At 34.7% G+C, this 19,609-nt stretch overlaps 1 protein-coding gene across 4 annotated transcripts in view; it reads right to left on the reverse strand.

Moving 5' to 3' along the window:
• CTNNA3 (catenin alpha 3) overlaps window positions 1–19,609 on the reverse strand; it is a 1,791,515-nt gene that overhangs the window by 1,281,656 nt on the left and 490,250 nt on the right. For all 4 annotated transcript variants that reach the window (XM_032252666.1, XM_032252665.1, XM_032252664.1 and 1 more), the window contains one exon: window positions 18,338–18,601. In XM_032252666.1, the coding sequence (XP_032108557.1) occupies window positions 18,338–18,601 (264 nt within the window). The remainder of the gene's footprint in view (window positions 1–18,337; window positions 18,602–19,609) is intronic.

Genomic DNA, 19,609 nt, shown 5'->3' on the forward strand with positions numbered 1-19,609 from the left:
CTAAAGCAGACTATTCTCACTGCTTTCAGTTTCATGTATCTCGGTATGTGTCTCCTGTATTTTCATCAAAGGGTCAATTGACCCCAACTGATGCTGTGTCTCTGGGTCACTGATCTGATGGCTGTATCTATTTATTACATTGCTTCATCCAACACCAGAATTCCTACTCTGCATTGGGCTTCCCTCCCTGTCTGTAAGACTGATCCAACACTTACATAACTGAGATAGTAATGTGAAGAAAAAAATATTGTCAGACTCATTCTAGGCATTGAAGAAGCGAGCCACTATGCCTATTAGAGACAGCATGGTTTCCATGTGAAACAAATAATATTAATCTACCTCCCATAAAGCAACTACCCTTTTTTAAAAAAAACTCATGGATATTGTCAGGCTGCTTAACAAATATAACCTCCAGCAGCTGCACAGCACATCCATGCATCTATAGAGAGTTTATTTGCACAGGCTGCTTTTCCATCTGCAGGACATGACATATGCCAATTGATTGGCTTATAGTAGACTTGGAGAGGAGTCAGAGTGTTGGCAGGCACCTTATGTCTATTCTTTGCTTTCCATTTTTTCCTTTTGCTCCGAGGCTTTTGGGCTTTGCTCTTCTGGATCCTGCCTACTAAATAATTCATTTAGCTTCAAGTGGCCATTTGTAGCTAACGAAGCTGAGATTTTGTGAACATGTAACTTGCATTTAGTCCAAACTGATTAGATGTCAGTAATCAACCTAAATTGTCAGGCTTTATTTTAATTGCAATTATATCCTCCATTTCACATGTTAAAAGTAGAGTTCTTATCAGGTGATGAGAACTAAGCAGAGTGCAAGTCAACCAGAAAGGAGTCAAAAGATTCATCCAGGACCAGCTACATAATTTGGAAGACTCATGCAATGTGGAGGTATAAGGCAACTTGTTCAAAATATATTCAGAATTTTAAGATAGCAACCTCAGATAATTAAACCAAATATGAGACCCTTCTGTCTGTGAGACACATCCATGAAGAGAGCCCTGGATTTGTCAAAGAAAACATAAGATATTTTTGCTATTTCTTTTAAATGTTAATCATGCTTATTATAAAAACTAGCATGTTAGCAATATTTCTTCAAAGTCAATAGTATCTTCATCAAAACTTTTCTTTTTTGAATTCACAGACTTTTTTTTTTTCCTTTTCGATTGGTCTCAGAAAACAAGCTTTGAGGTTCTACTCATAACATAAAGTTTAATTCAGTTTCAAAAAATAATTGCCTGATACCCTTCTTGCCTTTCCAAATCTTATTGTAAATACTAAAGCATGAAAATAAAGCCTGTAATTGATAGCTCCACGACTAGATTTGGGAAACCCTAAATCTAAAACTTAGCAGTGAACACCTGACTGTAACAAAAGCCATAGGCGCTAACTCTAGGAATGGCATGGCCACTGAACAATGTTCTCTGTGATAAAGCCATAATTGATAACTTATGAAGCAAAATATGGTGCTATACTATGAACTACACTAGCAGCCAAATTTTATCAAACTGTGTCTAAAAACAAGAAACTCTACAATTTACTACTCTCCACATCTTGATAAAAGTTAAAGCAGGTTCCTCTAAATTAAAGCTGGAATTTGCATGACCAAACTAATAAAAACTAATAAAAATTATGTTTTACTAATTTTTTTAATGTAAGAATTAATGATTCACATAGGCTACTTCACTTTTCTTGATTTCACCTTACTCAGAGAACATGTCTAAAACATTTTGAACCAAGTGCTTTATCCACCAGACTGGTCATGCTAGACAGAAAGCTTGCAGCAGGTGGCAGAAACAAAAGGAAAGTAACTGTAAAATCACTTTACATAGTAAATGTAACCTTCCAAAGATTTTTTTATAATATTATTACGATGGTATCTACAGCCACATAAAAAGGTAACTATGGACATAGCTGCTCCAAAAAAAGCTAGATAATCTTCTGAACTTGGAATAATGTTAATTAACATTCTTTAAGGAATACTCACGGAAATGATTAGCTGCTTATTTTAGTTTACATACCATGCATACTTGTGCTAAAATAATTTACCTCATAAAATTAACTCTAAAAAAACTTATTTGAATACTCAGAAGCTCATATCTCTTTCTCTTTGGCAGTCTCCCTTGCTCTATTTCCTATCTTACTTCCCCAATTCAGTTCATCCTCGATATGGTTTGGCTCTGTCCCCACCCAAATCTCACCTTAAATTGTTATAACCCCCATATGTCAAGGGTGGGGTCAAGGGAAGATACTTGAATCATGAGGGCAGTTTCCCCCATACTATTCTCCTGGTAGTGAATAAGTCTCATGAGATCTAATGGTATTATAAGTGGAAGTTCCCCTAAACAAGCTCTCTGGCCTGGCACTATATAAATAGTGACTTTGCTCCTCATTTCCCTTCTGCCATTATTGGAGACCTCCCCAGCCATGTGGAACTGTGAGTCCATTAAACAAATTACCCAGTCTCTGGTATGTCTTTATTATCATGAGAACAGACTAATGCATCCTCCTACCGAAGGTACGACATCACCATTTTTCCAAGCCTAGATCCATTGGATATCTAAGCTATCTTGGGCCACTTCCAGTCACTACAACTGTCAGTTCTTTTTTCATATCTATCCCTTTCCTTTCCATTTCAACTGCTTTACTTTGGGCTTTTATTACACTTTACCTATTATAAAAAATATTTTGATTTTCTTGCCTCCAATTAACCCTGCAAAATAATCTGTACATCATGACTGATTAATCTTCCACAATACCTATTTGATTTTGTCTGCTCCTTGATAAAATATTCCTCACGAATAAAGTCCAAATTTCTTAGCTTGGCATTCTGTATGATTCCTCAAAATCTGGTTTCCAAGCCAGATTATCGTCTCTCCTGTTGCAGATACTGTAGTATGCTGTTAATGAGCTTGGGCTATAAATTCCCATTTCATTACTATAGAAAAGGTGTAGTGATGTAACCTGCAAGAGTAATTGGGGGAGTTGCAAATATTGTGACCTCTGGAATAATGGCTGGCAATACAGAAAAGGAGTGAGAATAGCCCTCTCTTTAAAAGAGGAAAATATGAACTTGGAGATGTAACTTCCCTAAGAAGGAAATAGGCTTTTATTAGAAGGAAATGATAAAGCAAATCTCTTAGACCTAGTTTTCCCAGATAGGTACTATGAAATGTCTTCATTGCTACTGATACAGTTTGAATGTGGTTGTCCCCACCTCAAATCTCATGTCAAAAGGTAACCACTAATGTTAGAGGAGGGGCCTGGAGGGAGGTGATTAGATCATGGAGGCAGAGTTCTCATAAATGATTTTGCACCATCTCCCCTTGGTACTGTAGAGTGAGTTCTCATGAGATCCGGTTGTTTAAAAGTGTGTAGCACTTCCTCCCTCTCTGTCTTCCTCCTGCTCCAGCCATGTAAGACATGCCTATTTCTCCTTCACCTTCCACCATGATTGAAAGATTTCTGAGGCTCCCCAGAAGCTGTCATGCTTCCTGTACCGCCTGCAGAACTGTGAGCCAATTAAACCTGTTTTTTTTTTTTTAATAAATTACCTAGTCTTAGGTATTTATAGCAGTGCAAGAACAGACTAATACAGCTACTAAAAAGAAAGCTGAATTTATGAGAGCTAAACCAAAGTATGATGATCTACTGATTAATCAAACTGACATGACAGTCCTGAAACCTCCCAGTGGGTTCTTCCTGCCCACTGCACAGACAAAGCCAATTCACTAAGACCACAGCATTGCAATAAAGATTTTAATATACATGAGGTCAGCTATGCCATGTGGGAGATGGAGTTATTACCAAATCAATCTCCCTGAAAATTCAGAGGCTAGGGTTTTTCAAGGATAGTTTGGTGACCCAGGAGTCAGCTCCCTGGGTGGGGCCACAAGATAAATGGGCAGGGGTGGACCATCCTCAGAAATGTAAAAACCTGAAAAGATACTTTAAAAGGCCAATCTTAGGCTCTATAATAGTGATGTTCCCTGCAGGAATAATTGGGGGATTTGCAAATCTTGTGACCCCTGGGATAACGGCTGGAAATTGTTTTTGCCTACACCTTAGCAGAATTCAGGATCATCATCTCTTCCTAACCTGGTGGTCTTTTACTAGCTTTACAGAGGCCGTTTAGTTTGGGGGAAGGGTTATTAACATTTAAACTATAAACTAAATGTCTCCCAAAGTTAGCTTGGCCCTGGCCCAGAAGAATTAAGGGCAGTTTGGGGGTTAAATTCAAGATAGGGGTTGGTTAGATCAGATCTCTTTCATGTCATAATTTTCTCATGTTTTGTTTTTTGCAAAGATAGTTTCAGTCCCAAGTAAGACCAACATTAATGCTGTTCTGTTATTCATTTTTAATTGTGTGTTCCTGTATGAAGCTTTTCTGGTAGATAAGGGGTCTCTTACTAGTAAATAATATTATTTAGTTCTTATTTACCCACCAAAATTGTAAACTCTCATATATTTATAGGCATCAAGTTTTGTAAACCCCCTTTTAGATAAGTGTGAAAAGTCATTAAACATTCTATCAAAATCTCTCATCCTTCAAGTCCTAGCTCAATTTCCTTTCCATAAAGCCTTCCCTGTTTGCTTCTTGCTATATTATAAGAGGCTTGAGAACAGAGTGGAATGTGGATTCACAAACATTTATAGAACAGGTACTATGCTAGCAATCAATTTACCCCTCAGTTATACTCACACTTGTATATACAGAACAACCTCTTGAATAAAACACCAAGAAATGGTTTAAAATACTTGTTTCTGGGGAAAAGGTAAGGATAAATATAATTCTTAAAAAAAAGCAAAATGTACTTTTTCTTAGGGAAAAAAGAAAATGACACATTACCCGCACTCCCTTTTTCTTTCAGCATTTACTTGAGAAAACTTGTCATGGTGATTCTTTCTCTGCCCTTTAAAATGTATGTAAATCTTCTTAAAGGCTAAATAAGCTTCTTGCCAGCTTTTTAACCCAAGGATAAAAAGAATCTTGGGAGAATGTCTTTCTCAAGGACCTGGAAGCCATCCCTTTTAAATGTAATCATCAAAGAAGATTGTGTCCCTATCTCCCAGTTTCTGTGGGAAGGCAGGAGTCTAACTTTGGTGGGTGCCTGGCTCCAAGTTACAAACTTGTCTTCTGTCAAAAAGATACAAAAATTTCCTTTGGATAAAGGCAATTAGTGAACAGAGACAGTCATTCAAATTACTAGGTGAGTTTAGGATGAACTATGTATGCAAATGGCACTATGAAGTGCCATACATACATGTTTTCGAGAAATGAATCTAATGGGTTGTGTCTCCTAAGCTATATAAAACAGTGAGATTTCCTTATGCCTCTGCATTTCTTTAGCTGACTGCCTGTGGTAGACATCACATTCTGGTTTAATGCTTATCAATTATAAAATTGTTTTCCTTTGTGAAGAGTTTCCTGGGTTGGCAGAATAAATTGTTTTAAATTATATTTCCCCAAAACTCACTAGAAATCATTGTACCATTTATATTTGTAAATGTGCAAATGTTTTAATTTCTCAATCAAATGAAAGGAACCAATCAAGAAAAGAAAGAATAAGGAAAGAAATTGTGGAAGAAGAAAGGAAGGAAAGAAGAGGGAGGGAAGAAGAAAAAGAATAGGTTAATGGCAAAAACTCAACAAAAGGCACTTCCACTTAAGGATGAAAAGACCTCCAAAAAAAGAAAAATTAAGAGTTTCCAACAGGACTCTAGAATCAGGCTTTAGAGATCGAACATATTGTCTGTGAAGTAATTAAAGGGCAGAACAATCAAGCCAATATTCCCTCTTCATTTAAAAAAAAAAACAAACTCTTCAGCAATTGACCCAAACTAAAGTCACAAGTCAAAGGTAATACAGAAGATCTTTGTCAGGTCTCCATACGCAAGCCTGGAGCCTGAAAGTCTGAAGTCCTGCTTCCCTTGGCTGATTGTCTTCCACCCCCTGCCTGCATTCGCCATTGTCCCTGATCGCCCAGCAGAGCTTCCCTGGACAAGCCCCTCATCCAACTCTGCCATCTTAACTGTTCTTATGATAATTTGAATACCTCTCACCCACCCCTGCCATCTTAACTGTTCTTATGACAATGTGAATACCTCTTACCCATCCTGCCATCTTAACTGCTCTTCTGCCTCACCCCACCCGCCATTGTAACTGAACTTGCGGTCATGTAAACTCCTTGTCCCTACCCCCAACCACTGTAACTGATGTTACTCTGCAACACCCCCACCCCCCAAAAACCTACCCCAACCTATAACGTCAGTTCCCACCTTACCCCCTTCACCTGTCCTTTCTCAGATTCGGCCCACTTGCACCCAAGTGAGAAATAAAATGGGCTTGTTGCCCACACAAAACCTGTTTGGAAGATCTCTTTATTAAATGCATTTAATATTCAGTACTATTGGACGCAAATAACAATCTTAAGCTTTAATGTATCCTGGACCCTGCTGGCAGTCTGATAAAAACTAAAACCCTTTCTCAAAACAATTATAATGCATAAAATAACATATAATTTTAGAAGGAAATCAACTCCATTGACAGATATAATTGTTTTCCTTCATTATATTAACATATGAAATAATGAGATATAGCAGTGAGTCTAATAACTCTTACAATTCAGACACAGTGATAAGCATCCATGATATACACATGTAATGTGGTATGAAAATATTTGTAATTCCCATAGGTGACAAAGTCTTAGGTATCATAAGCACTGTGGTTTCTCACTTATATTAATCACTCAAGTGCTAAATTTCAGATAGAACTTTATAAAATAAAGAACTAATTTTTTTCTCATCCAAGTCCTGAATTCTACAAGTGAATCTCCACGGACTCTAGGTTAAGAACCTCTGTGGGAACTATAACATTAGAACTCAGGATAGGTTCTGCTACCAGAAAAGCTAGGCAAGTCCACCACAAGAGTCAAGAAGCTTCTGCTCCAGGAAGACAAACTATTTACTTACCATGTTCTAAAGATGCACTTGCATCTCCACACTGTCCTCCCTCCAGTATAACAACTTGACCTAGCACTCCTAGAATCAGAACCTTACAATGACTGCAAGATTACCTGACTACTCAAAAATATACTGCAGCTAATAATGCTGTATGATCTAGATGAATGGCTTGCAACACTTAGTGTGCTTAAGGATCACCTGGGATGGCTTGTTTTTGAAAAAAATTTCACGACCCCATCGTCAGAGCATGTCTAAATTGGGGAACAGAAATTTTCACTTTTAACTGGCACTCAAAGTGATTCTTATACAAGTGGTTAATCACTAAACATCTGAGAAACATCAACAGAATTAGAGTCCCCAAACTCAACAAACAGAAGAATGTAAGGAAACAGTGTAATTAATATTCTAAAAGAGATTTAAATGTTTATCATAGCTATAAGAACACCACAGAAAACATCACTGGTATTCTTGGAAACTTTAAATGGTATTGCAAAAATAAATATTACACAGTTGAAGACTTAAAGAGCAGAATGAAAATAGCTAACAACAAAATCAGTGACCAGAAAAGAAAGCCAAAAATTCTCCCAGAATGGAAAGGATATGCAAAGTATGAGACAAAAATTAAAAGCCACAAGATTCATCCGGACAGACCAACATTCATCTTAATAAGCGTTTTAGAAGAGAAAAAAATGTGTCTCTGCCTAGAAAAGGGTCTGGAAAATATACACCAGATCCTTAATTGCAGTTATTACTGGCAACAAGAATGGAATTGAGATGACGAGAAAAGAGACATTAACTTTTTTCTTTATTTCCATAATTGTATAATCATTTTATAAGAATAAATTCATGTATTCCTTATGAAATTAATCTAGACATGAATAAAATCATTGTCAAAGATACACCAGAAAAATGCTAATAAAAAGGAAGCCAAGAATATCAATATCAATACTAGACAAATTGAATAAGAGTAGACACTATTAAACAAGATAAACAGGAATGTTTTATAATAATAAAAGGTACATTCTACCAGGAAGTCTTAAGAGTCAAGAAAACTTCTGAATCTAATAATATAGCTCTTTCTTTCTCTTTCTCTCTTTCTTTCTTTCTTTCTTTTTGAGATGGAGTATCACTGTGTCACCCAGGCTGGAGTGCAGTGGTGTCATCTCAGCTCACTGCAACCTCCACCTCCTGGGTTCAAGCAATTCTCCTGCCTCAGCCTCCTAAGTAGCTGGGACTACAGGCATGTGCCACCACATCCGGCTAATTTTTGTATTTATAGTAGAGACAAGGTTTCATCATCTCGGCCAGGCTGTCTTGAACTCCTGACCTCAGGTGATCTGCCCGCCTTGGCCTCCCAAAGTGCTAGGATTACAGGTATGAGCCACTTTGCTTGGCCTAACATAAGTTGTTAAATGTATAGAACAAAATACCACTAGAAATACAAGGAGAAAATGGAATTTTGCTGTAATGTGAAAGACTTCAACACACCCCTCTCAAACAGGTGAAATAGAAAACAGGAGTAAGAATGAAGACTATTTATTTATTACAATTAAGAACTTTTAAAACTTCCTCCCAAAGAAAGAGAGAATACACATTTTTTTCAAATATATATAAATACAACTTTCAAAACAAAGCATGAAGTAAGCTACAAAATATATCAATGTTCCCCCTCAAAATTTCCAAACATTTTCCAAATAAAACCTATATTTTCTGTACACAATTCAGTAAAACTAGAAATTAATTTTAAAGGATGACAAAAACAAACATGAAACAATTTTTTAAAATACCAGAAACCAATTTTTAAATTTTTAAAACACACTTCTAGTAGCATAAGGCAAAAAGAAAAAGAAAAAAAAAAAACTAAGTTAAAACTAACAGCTATTTTTTAAAAATGCAGATAAAAGTACTGCTTACTAAACATAAGGTGTTCAGAGGAAAACTGACACCATGAATGCGTTTACAAAAGAAAAACAAAAGTAAGAAAAACAGAAAAAAAGAGACTAAAAATTAACTCAATAAATGCATTCAAGATAAAGATCAGCAGATTAACCTAAGAAATTAGAAAGAAGTTAATAAAAATATAAGCAAAATCTTATTAAAATAATTAAATAGTAGTCTTAACTACTAAAAAGAAAAATCTTTACAAAGAAGAAAATAGAAAAAGTCAGATTTTTAAAATTCAAACTAAAAAAAAAAAAAAAAAGAAGACACGTGTTCCTAATGTCATTCATTTATTATCTCTTTTTTGTAAATACCTGTGGAATACAACCTGATGCTTTGATATATGTACGCACTGAGGGATGAGAACACTGTATTTAGATATATTTATACATATTTGATGGACAAAATTAATATGTCCATCACCTCACATGCTTTTTTGTGGCACCTCTTTTATTGAGGTTTTCTTTGCAGCTTTTGATCCATTTTTGTGGATCCATTTTGGATCCATTTTTCCATAGCTATTTGAAAGGTATGTCTTCTCTGTTGAGTGCAAAGTTCTATATATCAAATCAACTTTTCACATTGCATATGGGGGGCTCAATAAGCAATAAACAAAAATTGTTCTCTTTTGAGGTCCTCTATAAATTTCAACCAGTAGTCAGTGTGACTTATCCACTCCTATTACACAATTTTTCATCAGCTCTCGTTATTTATTTTTCTTTCATGCCTTTTCTCATTTTGTATTGCTCACTAGGATGCTCCCTAGTTAACACTAAATTAACACGAAAGCTAAACATCATCAAGGAGTCAGCATCCAAGAAAGCCCAACTTGTGTCATGTGAGTGAGAATATAAAGGAAGCATTGTACTAGCTTTTAACATTTGTTTTATGATATTCTCATCTCCTGAATAAGTATGCAATTTTTTAGGATTGGAGGCTTTTTATTTTTACATCTTTTCTAGCTCCCATGAAGCACATGATAATGTGGAAATAGAGAACAAGTACCTAATAAATATTGATGATTAACTGATGGTCATGAGACGCATAATACAAACACTGTAAGAATTTTTTTTTTTTAATTTGCTCTGGATTCGTTTTGGGTTTTTTTCAAGTTTTGGAAAGAAGAAAAAAAAAAACATTACTATATCTGGCTACCAAAAGTTTTCTCCAGGCTTGACGTCAGGTCCATGTAACAGCAAGCCTTGAACATTATCTATAATACCATGTACATCATGGATCTAAGAGTCCCAAGAAGCCAAGAGCAAACAAGGCCTAATAATCAGTACTATCCTTGTGTCTTATTTACAAGGCACTCAATCCTTTCTATTTTTAATCATCAAGATAAGGGAGATGTTGTCCTTCTTTAGGTAAATATTTACCAGATGCATTAAAACCTCACACCAGGTTCTGAAACACCAATTCACTGCTTTTTCAATAAATGTTTTAAGCAGTTACTCAATTATTATATACCTGGCACCTCACTAGGCAGTGACAATATAAATATGAATAAGCCATCATTCTTCTACTCATAGAACTCATCCAATAGGAGACACAGATACATAAACAAATGTATTAAACTCAAGACCTAGTTGTTTTCTAACAGTGTCCATCATTTGTTACAAGAGCTATTATTTGGAAAGAGTAATTGTTGGGAGGGCTCATGAAATAGGTGTTCAAGTTATAACTCTTCTAATTCCTGTTTATTTGACTTTATACGAGTCATACAACCTAACAGAAGACTAGTTTGCTCCTCTATAAAGTACACTATAACTCCTGACCTATGTGCTCTACAAAGCAATTTTATACTAATAATAAAATGTGCAGATAAACACCCTAAGTAGTATAAATGTAAGGTGCTAGTCCCTTAAATTTGTATTAAGCCAGTACCTAGCACAAGGCCTCACATAGACATTAATTACACAGAAAATAGGTTTAATAAATATTTGTTACATATAAACAGTACGCTGTTGTAGCACTTATTCTCAGATGTAACACCCTTTTTAACAAATTTATTAAATTTAATTAACTACCTCAAACCTAAGAGAATGTATGAGTAAAGAATAATAATAATAAAACATACATTCATCTACCAACCCAGCTTCAGAAAAACAATATGCTCAGCAGCTTTAAAGCTCCTTATGTGTCTACGTAACCTGTTTCTCCCCACTCCTACACTCCTCAATTTTGCATAAATCATTCTCTTCCTTCTCTTTATATCTTATTATATATATCTATACCAGTATCACCAGAAATGTATTGTTTAGTTTTGCTTGTGTGAGCCTTTATATAAAAGTAAAAATGCTGTATGGATTCTTATATGGCTGGCTCTTTTATGGTAAAGCATATGTTCTGTTATCATTCATATTTATGTGTACTCATTTTCATTCATTATGGTCTCATGTCTAAGTTTAAAAGGAGTGTTTTTAATTACTCAAATTTAACTATGAAGTTCAGTGTAGAATTTTACAGAACACCTTTATCAAGTGAAGAAAATTCACTTCTATTCCTAGCTTTCTATAAGTTTTAAATAAATTGAATTTTTCAAACATTTTCTGTATCTACTGAGATTATTATATAGTTTTTCTCTTTTAGTTTATTAATGAGGTAATTAATGTTGAACTAACATTACATTCCTGGAATAAATTCAACTTTGTCATAACGACCTTTCTATCTAGTGCTAAACAGTTTACTCACATTTTGTTTAGAATTTTTGCATCTATATTCATAAATTAGATTGGCATGTGAATTTCCTTCCTTATCTGACCAATGTAGTGTCATTTCATATTGGCGTCACTGATTTCATGTAATTAATTGGTGAGCTTTTTTTTTTTTTTTGCTATTCTCAAGACACTTTTATAATATGTAAATACATTTACATATTCCTGGAAGGGTTTGCAGTATTCTATCAAACTATCTGAGCCTGCTATTTGCTTTCAGTAAAAACTGTTAACCATTAATTCTATTTAATTATTTCATTCATACTGCCTATACTTGAATCAGTTTTGTTAATTTATATTTTCTTAATTTTTCCATTTCATCCAAATTTTCATTTTTATCAGTATAAATTTGTTCATAATAGTCTTTTAGTGTTTTAGTATTTCTAATATTTAGTATTTAGTCATAACTCTGTAGTTATGATTCCTTTTCTGACTTTCACTTACATGCTGTTTTTTGTCTGCTTTCAATATTTCCTAATGAATCTCAACAGCAGTTTGTCAATTTTATTGGTCTTTACAAAGAATACACTTTTGGCTTTGTTGATCTTCTCTACTCTATCTTTGTTAGTGATTTAATTAATTTCTATTCATATCTTTACTAACTTTTTTCCTTCTGGGTTTCTTATATTGTCTGTTTCAAGCTCCAAGTAAAAACTTAGCTCATTAACCTTCAGCTTTCTTCTTTCCTAATATAAGCATTTACAGGTGAGAAATTTTCTTCTATGAACTCCCTTTAGCTATATCTCTGATTTTATTATTATACATCATTATTTCTCAGTTATAATTAATTTTTACTTTCAGTTATAATTTATTCATTACTCAGGAGTTATACAGATGTGCTTTTCAAAAAAGGTTCCAAATAGTAGGATAATTTCACATATTTACCTAAATACATTTCTAGGTGGCCTGTATCATTCTAGTGCCTTGAAAATCATTGACTCAATTTGCAGTCCCTTTCTGTTAATTTTCCATGTCTCCTTGAAAAGTATGTGTCACAAACTCCTGGTGAATTTGTCCTCTTATCAGTAGATAGTAACTGTCATTAGCATTTTTACTAGTATGTAGTTATACCAGCTTTCTTCAGTTAGGTTTGTATGAATATCATTTTATCCTTTGACTTTCAGGCTTTCTTGATTCTTAAGTTTTAGATGTGCTTTTTATAAACTGCATATAGCTATATTTTGTTTTATATTCTAAGCTGTCAGTCATTTGTCTTTGGAGAGTTTAGGTTTTCTTTTTACATTTATTATGATTATAAGAATATTTGGATTTATTTTATTTTCTACTGTATGTATATCCTTCTTTTTCTACAGTGTTTTTTCCTCCATTTTTTTTTTCTTCTTTTGGACAAACTGGGTTTCTTATTTTCTCACTGCATTTCTCCTTTTCCATGTTTGGAAATTACAGTCTATGACTACACATTTTTAGTAGCTATTCTAGACATTCTAACACACTTATTAAAATTAATGCCTAATATGTCAATATTTTTATCCTTCCCCCAAAATATATAAAGACCCTAGAACATTTAACTATGATCCTATACATCTTAATTATACACTCTGTTTCCAGGCACATTCATTCTATGTTTTTAATTATACAAAGTACACATAGTTATTAATCATTTATAAAAAAGTAATATGTAAGCAGTAATAAACCCTTATGTTTACCGTTTCCTCTGCTTATAAATTATTGCATTTGTACCCTTATTATATAATGTTTTCTTTTTCTTTAATAATAATTTCCTCCGTGAAAAGTTGTAGACAATAAACTAGTCACGTTTGGGACTGGGTATAAATACATTTATCTTTTTCCTTGAAAAACAGCTGTATGATGTACTGAACTCAAGGTTAACAGTTATTTTCTCTCAGGATGATTTCACTATCTAGTAGCATTCATGTGTAAGAACTCAGCTATCATTGATAGGTAGCCAGTCATCATTCACAGGTTAACTCTTTTTCCCTATTTTAAAAATATTCTTCTGTTCTTTGGTTTTCCTCAGTTTCACTATGATAAATATAGGTGTAAATATAGGTTTCTTTAAATATACCTTGCCTGGGATTTACTAGGCTTCTTAACTGTAGAGAATGGTGAATTCCATCAGTTCTAGGAAATTCTCAGTATCTGTTTTGCACTTCTCTCTTCTGAATTTTATATAATAGTATTTTACAACTTGTCATGGCATATACCTTGACTACTTTTCAAAAAATATTTTTTACTTCTGTTTCTTTCTGTGGGAAACTCCAAGTAACCTCTTCGAATATCTTTCAGATCACCAATTTTCTAATCTAATCACCTGTTTTGCCTAACCTTTGAATTTTTCATCATTGTGTTTTTCATTTTACATAGCTCTGCCTGGTAATTTTGACAGTCTTTTGTTCCTTCAACATACTTATTAGGGAATAATGCATATTAAAAATGCTAATTTTTTCAGTATCTTAGAATTTCTATATCTACAGTGTTTACAGATCTGATTCTATAGTTTGTTCTTTCTATGAAGTTCTTAAGATGGCTTATTTGTGTGTCTCGTGAAAACCATCTTCCTTGGAACTGCATGAGAATTTTTTGAAAGCTGTTCATAAAGTGCAGAAAGAATCTGAGTTTCCTTCTGGCAGATCTCTGGAGGTACTGCCAGGATAAGACAATTTTAAATTAGATTTTTGGATGGGGTTTTAGAAGCTACACAGATAATATTAATGCTAACCCAAAGTCCAGATAACGACTGGCCTATGGCTAAAAAATTCCAACATGGATTCTGTTCCTTTTTCTGAGCTTCCCAGAGCCAAAGCTATGCTAATCAAGTTCTCCCAATACCTCCTGCTATTCAGGTTAGTGTTTTTTTCATTTATCCAATAAGGTGGTCAAATTTTAAAGATTCCTAGTGATATGTAAATGTACCTTATGTGACTTTCCAACTGGCAGGATGCAGAATTTATCTTTTGTTTTCAGTTCATAGTCTCAAAATTGAAGCTCCAGGCCATAATTGAAAAGCAGTTCCCCCACCCTCCAGCACAATGCTGGCGTTGGCTTATTAGTTTGGATTTTTTGTATCAGCCTCAAATAATTTCTGTAACTCAGTTATCAGATTATTTATCTATATAAAATATTTTCTTCATCTCTTTTAGTTGTTATAGTTCACTATATCTCTAGAAACCAAAGGATTTTTTAAATCATATTAATGTGCTTCTAGATACCAGTAATGTCTATTTCTCCTTTAGCTTCTAAATGCTAACCTGATTGACAGAGGTCCTGTTTTCTCCTTAAGGTGAAAATGTAAGAACATAAGGAGTATCTTCCCCAAAATTATTATCCTTAGTAAAAGACAGAGTACCTTGGAAGTAACAAGGAACCTTGACTAAGGCAGGACAGATGCTGAGAGAAGAGAATAAAATATATATATATATATATAATTTTTTTTTCTCTTTCTGCTGCCTTATCACAGAAAAGATTCTGAGCAGCATATCACTTAGATGTGCTTCTGGTGGTTTCCATCAATATAAATTCATGGCCTGATTAAAAGTTAAAGTAGAGCCATGTACTCCAAAATACATCCACTTTCAGTCAGAGGAAGGAGAAAAAAAACTAAGGTTAAGGAAAAAATGCTCTTTAAAATGATATGCCATATTCTTATATTTATTCATTCATGCATTCATTGATATTTACCTAGCACTTACTACATTTGGGGCATTATTCTAGGTGCTGGAAATACAACAGTAAACAAAGACTACATGAATGATGATACATGAATGACCAAAAAAAAGGTTTAAAAAAGTGTATATGATGGCTCTCTGAAAATAAGAAAATACTACATACGTATCATTTGTTATTCTTGTGTACCACAATTATGACAGCTGCTTTTCCCTCCTCACAGGAGAAAATATGTCTTAATGGACTTGGAATTTTCAAAGCAATTTTTACTGGCAAAGTTTCTTGCTTCATAACATTTTCAAAATTCTCTTAATCTAAAATTCGACACTTCTCAACTCTCATTCAGTCACAAATACAGAAGAAAAACTCTATAATTCACATTGGCCTTTCCAACGAATCAATTGATTTAGCCAGTATAGTGATCTAATTCAACTTCTATTTTCTCCACTCATAAATTTCAGGTCTCATACCCATACCCAGCCAAGGGCCAGAATGAAAAATTTAACAACAGCTACAGCATGGTTGTTGAGTAAGCACTCTGATACATTTCCACACTATAAACATTTAATGAGACTTGCTCCCAACAGAGTGTTTACAACATCAATTTACTTCATAGTATTATATTTGCAGGAGCAAAATAGAGCAAAGGTTATTTTGGGTCCTTTACCAATACAGCTTCCTGTAAATAATGAAAAGTGCAACCATTTAATTTACCAAATCATTAAAAAAGGTTAAATGCTCAATAAATTCTGCTTTATCTAGCTCAGACAGCCACAGCAGCGATTTGTAACTTGGATATAAAAAATATAGAAAACTTAAACATTTTTATACTAGTTTGCACATCCGTATTTTTGATTGGAACTAAATTTCAAAGGTTGTTCAGACAGTTTAGAATCCTCAATAGGATCTCAGAGAAATATCTTTTGGACCCCTTCCCACCTCATGCAGAAGAAGTGAGTGTGCCTTTCCTGAGAAAGAGAACACTCTATTGTCATGCTTATGCTGACTCCCATCAAAGTTACACACATACATACACGCACACACACAACACACACACACTTTCTCCTCCTCTCCAACCACTGCCATTTTGTGCCTGTAGCAGTCACTTTCAACTAAAGTGAGAAAAAAGAAGAGGTCTCAGATGGAGGAACAATTTGGAAATGTCTTCTGTAATCCTAAAATATAGAACACATTGTCTGAGATAAGCTGGAGCTCTTATGGGAGCATTCTTTGACAGAACTTTGTTTAGTACTGTGAAAAATTTGCTATACAGGTTGAGTGTTGCTAATCTAAAAATCTGAAATTCAAAATGCTCCAAAATCCAATACTTTTTGAATGGCAATGTGATGGCACAATGGGAAAATTCAGTACCTAACTTCAAATCTTTTGTCAGTTAAATCCTTATAAGTAGGTCACAGTTAAAACAGTCAAAACTTCATTTCAGGCACTAAATTATTTAAAATGTTGTGTAAAACTACCTTTGGGCTATGTGTATTGGATGTATATGAAATATAAATGAATTTCATGTTTCACATCAATCCCATTCCCAAGATAACTCACTAGGTATATGCAAATATTCCAAAATCCAAAAAATTCCAAAATCCAAACCACTTCTGGTCCCAAGCATTTCAGATAAGGAATATACAACCTGTCTGACCCTATCCACCTACTCCAGCAAATTTTAACATACTATACTTGACACTTCCCAAATACAGATGACAGATGGTCACCGACTTGACTTAGCAATGGTTCAACTTATAATTTTTTCTAGCTTTGTCATGGTGCAAAAATGACACATATTCAGTATCTATGTATAGTGTTGCAGGCCCCTAAAGGTCATACCCTTCCCAGGGTAGGGTAACCTGCATCCAGTGACTGAAAGAGACATACAGGCCTGGCCATTTCTGCCTGACAAGGAACACTCTGGAAGGCAATGCTCTCACCAGAGCTCCCTGCTGATTGGCCTAGGCTGTGTGGGTCTAGCTCTCAGGTAGACTTCTTCCATCCAGTCCTGCTCCCTCCCTCTTTCCTTCCCAAATGTAATATCTTGTTTTCCAAATTTCATTCTCTGTGTGATTCTGGAAAACCCAGCCCACAACACTAGCCATGACTCCTTCCTTTCTCTCACGTCCCACATGCAATCTGTAAAAATTCAGTTGATGCTATTTACAAAATTTAGCACTGATGTCCACTAACACCGCCCTAGTCAAAACTAAACCATGAGGTGGTTCATGTAAAGTGTACAAATGGAACCTGTGTTACTACAATAGCCTCTGGCCTAGTGTTTCAGTTCCTCCAATTGCTCTCCTTCAGTCGATGTTCCTTCACAAGTCTTAGCAGGTCACACCTTTGCTTACAACCTTATAGTGTATTCCCATGTAACTTGGCGTAAAAGCCAAAGTCCTTAAAGGCATACACAGTCCTCATTGGTTGGTTCTCTCACGTTAGCTCCTGCTACTCATCACCTTGCTCTCTCCACCCAGACATCCTGGTTTTTATGTTGTCACTTAAACACGGGGCACATACCTTCAAGCCTTTGCTCTAGATCTTCATCTGCCTGATTCCTGAACTCTTTCAAGGCCTTGGCAATACCTCACCTTCTCAATGTAACATACTATACAAGTCAGTTCTCTACAATGTTTATTGGTTTTATTTTTGTCTATAATAACCAGCTAAAATGTAAAAACTTGTCAATGGCAGTGATCAGATATGTCCCAAGCACATAAAACAGTAATGCCAATAAGTATTTCAGGACCAAATAAATCTTATGCTCGTAAGTTGATCTACATAAAACAACCTCACCATTTCAATCTAATTAACAATTCCACTTCAGATTCATTGGTTTCCTTGGCAGAGATGTACCAGAATAAGAGGTATACTAACAGAGTATTTTCCTGTTAATCAATTCTTTGAAAGACTCAAGGTGAAAGAGACTAATCTGGATTTTTTATTTTCTCATGCTCTAAACTCCAACATGTTGATCTTCTTCTGTTTTATTATTATTATTATTACTATTGTATTGGGACATCAAATCACACTTTAACTTTCTCCTGACTTACCTCCAGCTCATCAAGGGCACTTCCCAGGGTTGCTGCCTGAGGTTCTGGTAGGGCTGTCATATTCTGGATGCCTTGTGAAGCATTTGAAATTACATTGAGAGCATTCTGAATTTCTTCACAAACTGTGTCCTTGCTTGCTTTGAGGGAAGCAACATCAGAATGCTCCAAACAAGCTGAACAAATTGAATGCAAGAGGGGAGAGTTCTCCTTCAATGAGGCTCGAGCTCCTGCAATTTCATCCCTCTGGTTTGGAGATTTTAAGTCCTGAGAAGAAAAATGACAAGAGTGGCATCTTACAATGGGTTATGGAAGAAATACTTAAATAAAAAGCTTCATTTTTTAGTAAGTGTAAATGAAAAGATAATAGACACCAAGAAGTCGGCTCTAAGTTATAATCAAGGGCATCTATTATTTCTACATTCCTTCAGATTCTGTTAAAAATTCTACAGTATAAAAGATGACACAGTTAACAAGTAAAGGTCCCAATAGTGCAGATGTGTAAAGATCTACTATTCAGTCAAATCTTCTGTCAGTTAAATCCTTATAAGTAGCTAAAATACTCTGGCATTCGAATTATTAAGTGTATTATAAGAGCTTGAATTACAAGGATGCTGATTACCTCTTTCCACAGATGTTGATAATTACATTAACCTTTTCATTAAAATTAAACTAATTAAGAACAATTAAATGAAACCTCCCATCATTCAGCTATTTTTCTTTTGTTTTTCAGAAACACTGACAAATTAATCCCATATTATTTTTTCTTTGACATTTATTCAACAATTAGTTACTAAGCATTTAGCATATTCTAGCCCTTGTGCTAGACTCCAGTGTACAGATGTGAAAAATCCTACAAAGACCTTGTTTTTCTTTCTTTTAGGGGGAAAGGACCTATAGACAAATAATAAACTATATAAACAAATACACAAGATGATTTCAGGTGACAATAAATAAAGAAAACACAAAAGTGAGTATCATAGACACTGACTTGAAAGGAGAAACCTGCTTTAGGTTGAATGGTCAGAGAAGGTTTTCCTGCAGAGATGACAATTTGCAGTATATATAAAGGAACAGCATTACATTGGAGGGAAGAGAAGAAAGAGAATGTCCTATCTAGTTGGCAGGTGATCAGAACTAGCTCAACATACAAGGAAAAAATCTGGCAAGGGCTTAATCAAGTGATGAGGGTTAACATCATCAGTAATATCACATGGATATCATGTACCCCTTGACATACTGTGACAAGAAAAGTATGCCATTTCTGTGGTATTC

Source organism: Sapajus apella, unplaced genomic scaffold (assembly GCF_009761245.1).
Source record: "Sapajus apella isolate SASKATOON/1434 unplaced genomic scaffold, GSC_monkey_1.0 scaffold78, whole genome shotgun sequence".
NCBI classification, from domain to species: Eukaryota; Metazoa; Chordata; class Mammalia; order Primates; family Cebidae; genus Sapajus; species Sapajus apella.